The sequence below is a fragment of the Balaenoptera ricei genome, chromosome 6 (genome assembly GCF_028023285.1).
Source record: "Balaenoptera ricei isolate mBalRic1 chromosome 6, mBalRic1.hap2, whole genome shotgun sequence".
Taxonomy (NCBI): Eukaryota; Metazoa; Chordata; class Mammalia; order Artiodactyla; family Balaenopteridae; genus Balaenoptera; species Balaenoptera ricei.
In genome coordinates, this window is record NC_082644.1 from 86,270,497 (window position 1) to 86,278,989 (window position 8,493).

Here is an 8,493-nt window from a genome sequence, read left to right on the forward strand (position 1 = left end):
TTTTGAATAGCCATATTATTGTTAGAGAGTCCTTTCTCCTCCAAAGGACAGACATTTGACCCTGTGATTTCCCCCAGGGGTTCTAGCAGTCAAAGTTGCATACCTTTCCTTGGAATAATAGAGGGCCTCCCTAAACGTGAGGGTATGTACACTGGCCTTTTCTGTGCCCTGGAGGCTGCCGTTGTCGTGTGACTCTGGGACAGCAGCAGCCCCTAGAGCTGCTCTGGAGAAGGGCAAGAGATAAAAGGTGCTGGGAAGAGGAAACCAGCCAGGAGCGGTAGGTGAGTACAGAACACTTTGAAACTGGTTATTTCTTTGGATTCTCATAGAGGCAGGTAGCACAGAGGTTATCCTTTTTTATAGATCCAGAAACAGAGGCCCCGAGAGGGAAAGTGACTTGTCTAAGATCACAGAGCTCATTAGTGTCAGAAACCCCTATTCCCCATAAGAATCACCAATGGGCTTCCTAGTCAATCCCCAACACTCACTGATTCTGGCCCCTAGCCCACAGTCTTCTCCACTCCAGGCTCTTGTGATCACTTGCAATTGCTCTCATCTGAAAGCTGCAGCGCTTTGCGGGTTCTGGCCACTGTCTCCGGTACTTTGATCCCTACCACTACATCTGCTACTGGACCTCATGAGACTTCTGTTCCTTTGACTGTTCCCTTTTTTAATCTGTCAATTGCTTCCTGGCTTCACTTTCCTTTCCTATTTGTATGGTCAGCTCCCTCCACATCCTCAAGCCTTCTTTTGCATTATTTTCCTGATCATCCTCCCTGATACCCTTCCCATCACCACCCATTAATCTAAATATTTGCTTCTCTGCTTCTCTAACTAGGTTTCTGCTTCCAACTATACCTGAATCCCTAATTGCCCACCGATTAGGTTTTTCTCCAGTTTCCCTCATTAGCCTTCCCAAACCTTCACCTCTCTTCCTGTCTCCTACCCCCCACTCTTATCCCTCTCCTCCCCCACCAGCAACTGACCTTGTCTCCTACTTCACAGGGGAACTTCCACCAGATCCTACTCCCTGCAGCTCAGTGAAGGCCCCATCCTTTCTTCCATCCTTTCTTCCATCCTCCTTCCTCCTCCTGGTCTCAAGAAGTGGTGTTTCTCCTGTCCAGAGTGAATCCCTTCACTTTCGCCTTGACCCCATCCTCTCCTCTCCTTCCATCTTTGGGATCTGGCTTCACGAGGCATCTTTCTCTTCTGTACCCTTCAAGGTCTTTTTCTCTACTGGCCCCTCCCCTTCTCCTAAATAAAAAATGCTTCCTTGACCCCACATCCCCCTGTAGATATTGTCTGACTTCTTCCCTGCTCCTTTCGTCTAAGTTTCTTAAAGAAATTCCTTCACACTCACTGCTGTTTGGTCCACTGCACCACTGAAGCTGCACCCTCTGAAGTTACCAAAGACCTTCTGATTGCAAAACCTGATGGACACTCTTCAGTCTTTGTCTTACTGGAGCCCCTATCTGTGTCTAACATCACTGCTCCTTCTTGAAATCCCCTCCCTCCTTGGCTTCCTTGAAGCCACTCTCTCCTCCTGATGCCAGAGCTAGCAGTTTGAACGTGGGTGCAGTGGAGGCAGATGGCTGGATCCGGCCTCTCTCCTGCCTGGTGCTCTCTCTCACCCCCTGTAGGTGCCAACTCCAAGGTCCTAGGGTGTCTACCCCGGGCCGGGCTCTATCTGCCTCATACAGAGCCAGTCAGATTCCAGTGGCTTTCCCTTTATTGCTGATCTGGGCCAGGCTCACAGAGGCCTGTGCCAGGTGTCTGTCCCTGGAGGAGGGAAGAGCAGAGGTGAAAGGGTCAGGTACAGGGGTCAGATATGGGGCCAGGCTGGACATTGTATGGGCTAGGGAGCCCAGGGGGACTAGGGTGGGAGCTGGGACGGCCAGAGGGCCCCTTCTCCTGGAGGGCCTCGAAGTCAGAGTTGTTGATGATGGCTTCTCGGAGGGTAGGCATCTCCGCAAAAGGCACATAATCTGCTCCTGGGGGTGGAAACCAGTGCGGGTATGGGATGCAGGAGGGAGGGGTGAAGTAGTCCTGGATGGGGTGGTTGAGGGCAGGAGTGCCTTCCTGCCTGGCCTTCTGATTACAGACCCTGGAGTGGGCCTCTACCCCAGGTTGCCCCCTCACCGTGAGGCCTCCCTCCTCACTGCTGGGTCTCCTCAGTCTCAAAGAAAGTCTCATGTTCTTCCCAGCGCCAGTCACAGGCCGCACAGAGGAAATTAGACTCAAAGCAGTTGCACCAACAGCCTAGGGCAAGGGGGCAGCCAAGAAAAGTACAGGGTATTGGGGCTTCCCCAGGGGCTGACTACATTCTCATCTCTTCCTCACCAACCGCAAGCCCAGGTCTCTCCTCCCAGCTCCCCATCTGCATCCCCGAACTATTTGCAACCTATCCCGACCCATGCCCACCCCTGCACTCCCCTTGCTCTGGAAGGTACCGTTGACCTTGCAGGAATGGGACCTGGTAGCTGCGTGGTCTTCGTGGCTGTGTTTGCAGCGACATTGGGCTCTCCAAGCCCTGGGGTCAAAGGTGGCCCGTCTCTTGAGCCAGAACTCACCCACCTCCTCTGGGCGTGATGGGATAAAGCAGAACATGAGGCAGCGGCACTGGCCCACATTGCAGGGCACGGATATGTCTGTGAGGAGGGGGATGGATGGTAGGGTTAGACCAGCACCTGACAGGGTGTGGCTTTCGCATGTCAACTCCCTCCCGCAAACCAACACACACACACACACACACACACACACACACTTGCTCTCATACATCCCAACACATGACAGAGGACAGTTATCACTCCACACCTGAGATGATCTGGTGCTCTCTCAACAAGTGTCCACAAAAGCACTTGGACTCATCCCCAATCCGGAAACAGTCCCATAGATAATGGGGGCAGCGCCAGCCAATATAGAGACCTGGGTGTGGAGGGATTGAGTAATAAGGAAAAGTAAGAAGAAAAAATAGCCTAAGCTCCCCCCAAGGTGTTCTCATCTCTCCCCCCATGTGTATCTATCTCTACCCACGAGTCCTCATCCCTACCCCTTTAGACTTTACTCTTCAAGGTTTTCTCATCGCCCCACAAGTGTCTTCAGATCCCTCCCCACCCTAGGATCCATTCCATCTGTGTCAGCCTGTCAGAGGGAACTGAAGACGGTCTTCAATGCTGAGCAGGAAGATTATACGTGAAATTTTGTTTGACGATGAACATGTATCTCGCTGAATTCTCTGCGACTGTGGGATTCTCATCTCCTCCCCTCCCAACATTAGAGTCCACCTTTGCTCTGTTTCCTTGAAGTGTCTAAGGTGAGGGAAAGGGAAGATGATGGGCCACGTGGAGAGTAGATGATGGGGACTGGCTCCTAAGGAGCGTAGTATTTAAGGGACCTGAAGAGGAGGAGGAAGTGGGGCAGCCCTGGTGCCAGGAGGTAGGAGGAGGGCTTCTCTCACTTCTCCAGGTTGACACCTTCGTACTTCCCTTCTGCGTTCCTGGTGTTACTGAACTAATACCCTCTATGAACTTGAGAAGGGCTGCCTGTGGCTCTCCAAGGGTCAGGAGAAAGGGGGAGGCCAGAAGTCATGAGTGGTGAAAAGCAAAAATATAAGCTTGTGAGGCTAAGAAAGGAGGCATGGAGAGGAAGTTGAGGCTAAGACGTATCCCTGAGAGCAGGCACCAGCAAGAGGCCACCACCCTTGAGATCTGAAGCTGTCTGGCTTCACGGTCGGTCTCACCACAAGGCAAGGGTGGTGCTGAGTAAATGTGGGAGGAGAACCAGAGCATTTCCCACTCACAGTTTCTCATCCTCTGTGAGAGCTGAGAGTACCCCAACTTTGAGCCAAGAATCCTGAGTCCCCAAGGAGTGGGGCCTTTAGCTCTAGGACTCTTATTCCCATTTAAAGTTTCCAGTGAACTGTCACCTCCACCAGAAAGTTGTCCCTGACTTCTCCTGTCTGTCTAGGGGCCCTTCCTCTTGCCTTCTGTGGCTCTCATGCTACTCCTATCACAGTACAATGCATTATAATGGACTGTTCACTTGTATTCTCGTTAGACCGTGAGTTCCTCCAAGGAAGGGTCAGTGTTTTCATCGATGTCCTAACACAGGACCTGGCACAAAATAGGTGCTCAGAGAATATAGATGCTTGACTGAATAAGTGAGTGAGCAAATTCCTTTAGGAGGGAAGAGAGACTCCATATTCCAGGCAAAGCCCTGAAATTCCATAAGGAGAATAAGAAAGAGTTAGTGTCCTCTGGTCTTTGACTCTGGCCAGGACCACAATCCACAATTCTGTGCCTGTCAAACTAGATTTTCTTGTCTTTCCCATGGTCTCTTAGATCTTAAGCCTGTCCAGATGTGGCTTTTGGCTTTGATGCTTCTGACTTGATACTGCCAGCCTGTGGTATTAGTGCCCCATTGCAACAGGGAAGCTTGGTTGAAAGGGCAGATTTTAGGCCGAGTCACAATGCGGGTGGGCAGGGGCCAGGATTCCACTAGAGGAATTCTGAACTCTGTTCAGAGTAGCAGGATACAGTGCAGGAACAGGTGAGGTGCAGAGGTGAACAAGTGTTAGTGCCCATAGATCAAGGCCTAGCCTGAGGGCCTGGAGAGTCAAATTCAAGCACTGATGTGGGAGTCACTGCCCACCTTTCAGATGAAGAAGACTGGAGTTTGAAGCAGGGGAATGGCAGTTATACCTCAGACTCTACTTGAGGGGCTGCAGTGATGACAGCCTTTTTTTTTTTAAACTTTTGGCCACACCGTGCAGCACGGGGGATCTTAGTTCCCTGACCAGGAATTGAACCCGTGTCCCCTGCAGTGGAAGCGCGGAGTCTTAACCACTGGACCACCAGGGAATTCCCCATGACAGCCTTTTAATGGAGTTCCACCAAGGGGACTAAGGCCTTTTGCTATATCAGAGCAACAAGTCACCCGGAAACTGTCCAGGGTCCTGGGCCATCTCTGCCTTAGGATCTGTTTGGTGCAGGCTATCTGAGCCTTCGTTCAGCCACCTGTTCCTGCCTGTCTATATATGAATATCCCCACTTTTTGTCTGCATCCACCCTCATCTACCTTGGCCTACCTGCCTGCTCCCCTCCCAGATTCCAGGCAGGTGGCATTGCCATTTCCACCAGGGCTATCCATTGAACGGGCAGTTCCTAGATCCTGTTGGATGGGAGGATGGCCATGGGCCTGTCACCAGCCCCTGAAAGGCTGCCTGGGCTCACCTGTTTGGATGGCATTCAGGGCTGCCTCCTTCTCCCACTGGAAAAGATAATTCACCTGAGCACCAAACTTCCCTTTGTGCATTGCCTTAGCCACTTCCACCAGGTCTGCCTGCTCAGCAGGGACCACTGGGTGGATGGTGTAACCTGGGGAGGAAGGGGCTGAGTAATTAAGGGGAAGTGAGGAGGCCCCAAAACTAAGAGAAGGGGCCAGGTCAGAGAGTAACTCAATCTCCTCCTCCTGGGGCAGGTCGAAGACAGTGATGAGAAAGGGGGAAAGGGCAGGAGCAATTACGGCTGACTCCTTTCTTCCCCTTCTTCTTGTCCAGCTGGTGTTCAGGCTGAGCTGCGTGAGCAGTGCTGTCAGTGGCAGCCACCCCTTTCTCTCCCTCTTCTTCCTCTTCCCCATCTTTTGCAGATGTGTCCAGGTGGACCTGGGCTGGAAGGCCTGAAAGGGAGTGCTTTGGAACGCTCTCAGATTCAGAGGTCTGGATAGACCTCCTTGTCCATGAGCCCTCACTGGAGGAAGACTCAGAGAAGGCTTCCTTCAGATAATCAGAGGAAGACACAGAGACACAGCTTAGTGATGAGGTCTGAAAAGTAAGGTGTTTCTCTGGGTCCTTGGAGATGTGAGTCTCCAACTGGGTCTCAGGGGTAGGGGTCTCCAAAGGGACCTCAGAGGCAGAGTGTTCTAAAGGAATCTCAGAGATGGAAGGCTCCAAAGGGGTTTCAGAGGTGTGGGTCTCTAAAGGGATCTGGGAAATGGATGGCACCATATGAGATTCAGAGGCAAGGGGCTCTAAAGGGGTTTCAGAGAGGGCAGGCTCTAAGGGGATTTCAGGGATAGGGGGCTCCTGTGAGTCCTCAGCAGAGGGGTCCTTTGAAGAAAGGCTCTCTTCCGCATCCATGGTGGTATGAGGCTCTTCTGTGACCTTGTCTGCTTCCATCTAGTGGTAGAATAGGGTACACGTTTCATTAGGTTGGGATTGGAGGGTCTGCAAGTCAGGATTCACAGGGGGCTATGGAATTAGGATAAAGTTTTCAGTGTACCTGAGATATAAGGGGGAAGCCAGATGAGCTCTGGGCCAGGGTATGGTGCTGGGAGCTTCACCCATGTGCCTAGACTCCATATCGCATACTGAAAGGCTGAAGCAGTCAGAATCCCATCAGTAGATGGTAGCAGAGGAGGGGTCCTAACATAGCATCTTGGCTGGTCCAAGAGCAGGGTTCTGGGCATAACTTAGGACCATGGAGGTCAGGCTGTGGAGTTCTAGAGACTGGGAAGACCAAGCCAAAGTGGGGGTTTGCTCCCAAGAGTGCAGGAGGATGCCATGACCACAGTCTAGTTTTGTCTAGGGGCCCCTCCTCCACCCCTTGGTGATGTCATTCATGTTCAAGGCTTCAGCTACTTCCAGCTGTATGCTGATGACACCTGATGACTCCTAAATCCATATTTCCAGCTCAGACCTCTTTAAACCCCTGTACTTCAGTCATACCCAACTGTCTGCTGGACATTGCTAAATGGATGTCCTACAGGGCATCAAAACTGAACTCTGAGAATTATCCTAGAATTCTCCTTTCCCCTCAGCCTACATCTTAAAATGGGCACCAAGGACTATATTTCCTATCTTCTAAATATCCCCTAAATCCATTCTCTTCTCTCCTTTCTCTCCAATTTTGTTCAAGTTCTCATCATTTTCTACCTGGACTATGTAATAACTTTGCCCCTCTGCTGCCTTCCCCAGCATATTAATCCACTTTCCCATTCTTTCATTGATTTAGGTAACTTTTACAAAGAGCCTAATCTTAACACTTTTACTCAGGTACTGGACTCAGTTGAAAGAATCTGGGAAGAAGACAGGTTAGCCAAAATGACAATACCAACGAGTTGGTGTTGTGCTGGGGTAAGCCCAGGATGCTGTGGGGAGTGGGGTGTGCCTAATTTATCTTGGAAGGATGTCCAAAAGGGGTCAGTCCACCTTAATGACCCAGGTGAGACCTTTCTAAAATGCAACCCAACAACGGCATTCCCTTGCTTAAAAATTAACACTCAGTGCCTCAGCCTAAGTATTAGGTCCAAATTTCTTGGCCCTGACATTCAAGGCCTGTCATCATTTGCAACACTGCCTAAGGATTCCAGCCTTACCTTCCCCTGGTCTCTACCTTTGTCCATGCTCCAGAAATACTATATTTATCATTTCTTAAACTCATCAGGGCCTTTCCAAAGGGGAAGTTTGTGTCAGAAAGCAGGGGGAGAGTAGGATGATGGGGAGGAAGATGGCCAGACATTCAGCAAGAGGATAAAGGGACCTGAGGGTGAAGAACCAGAGGATGGGAGGAGAGGAAAGGGAAAAGGGAAGGAGGGAACTGAGTGGAGGAACGGGGGAGGGAGAGGATAAGGATGAAAAGTAGAGGATGGGAGGGGGCTGGACTGAGGTGGGAAGGGACAGGAAGGTATTAGGAGGGAATGGAAAGAGGATTTGGAAGAGGGGCCTTTTGAGAGACTACATACCTCTGGGCTTTGTCTCGGCTGTTACAAGTCCTTAGGTCAGGATCTTGTCTGAAGCCGGGAACGGGAAGTACTGGCCCCGAGGGAGAGAAGGCGCTTGTGGTTGTGGACGAGCCCTGGCTGTAGGCGCTGTGTGCTGAGAGGACTTGCCTGCAAGTCACAACTTGAGGAGGGGACTTGGACACCTGCAGAAAATCGCAAAGGAGCTCTGGCCAGTTCTGAAGAAGGGTGGGAGGGGAAGGGACGAGAGGATCCAGGGCCGATGAGGAAGGGTCTTGACTGAAGCCTCTGGAACCCTGGCCGGGAGTGGAGGATCCGTCACCAGGGCAACCGGAACGCCTAGTAGTCTCCGTGGCAACAGCAGTCTGGTCACCTCCTCGGTGAGTGAGGTCTCCTGAGGGGTATGTATTTGACCCGGAGGGGACAAACCTAGAGGGTCACTTCTTTTAATGGGGTTTTGCCGGATCTCTGTGAGTGGTTTTGCGGGATCTTTGTAAGACTCTGTGAGGGTCTCTGGGTAGGGTCTGCAGATATCTGTGGGGACGTCCGTGAGTGTCTGGGTTTATGAAGGTCTCTGTAGGGTTCCTATGAGATGTCTGTGGGGTGGTCAGTGGGGTCTGTGAGAATCTGATGGGGGCATCTGGGCTCCGCGGTTGGGGAGAGAAAGGCGGGGACTCTGGTAGCTGGAGCTGGGGCGGGGTCTGTCGTCGAGCCCAGCAGGGCCAAGTTAGAGACCAATAGAATAGGGCCGGGGGC

At 51.7% G+C, this 8,493-nt stretch overlaps 1 protein-coding gene across 2 annotated transcripts; it reads right to left on the reverse strand.

Moving 5' to 3' along the window:
- Window positions 1-1,724: 1,724 nt before the first annotated feature.
- On the reverse strand, window positions 1,725-8,389 carry FAM221B (family with sequence similarity 221 member B). Of its 2 annotated transcripts, XM_059926483.1 has the most exons (7): window positions 7,741-8,389; window positions 5,524-6,175; window positions 5,232-5,375; window positions 2,815-2,925; window positions 2,451-2,648; window positions 2,140-2,259; window positions 1,725-1,991 (listed from the first exon to the last, which is right to left on the reverse strand). In XM_059926483.1, the coding sequence occupies exons 2-6, from the start codon at window positions 6,173-6,175 to the stop codon at window positions 2,156-2,158; spliced, it is 1,209 nt and encodes a 402-aa protein (XP_059782466.1). In that variant the 5' UTR covers window positions 7,741-8,389; the 3' UTR covers window positions 1,725-1,991; window positions 2,140-2,155. The 2 variants fall into 2 exon arrangements, with proteins under 2 accessions (XP_059782466.1, XP_059782465.1); XM_059926482.1 differs by having other exon boundaries at window positions 1,725-2,259.
- Window positions 8,390-8,493: the final 104 nt, after the last annotated feature.

Coding starts and splice junctions, on each gene's coding strand:
- FAM221B (XM_059926483.1), bottom strand. CDS start 6,175: ATGGAAGCAGACAAGGTCACAGAAGAGCCTCATACCACCATGGATGCG. Junction 2,649..2,814: donor AGAGCACCAGATCATCTCAG/GTGTGGAGTGAT, acceptor CCCTCCTCACAG/ACATATCCGTGCCCTGCAAT. Junction 2,260..2,450: donor CCATTCCTGCAAGGTCAACG/GTACCTTCCAGA, acceptor CCCTTGCCCTAG/GCTGTTGGTGCAACTGCTTT.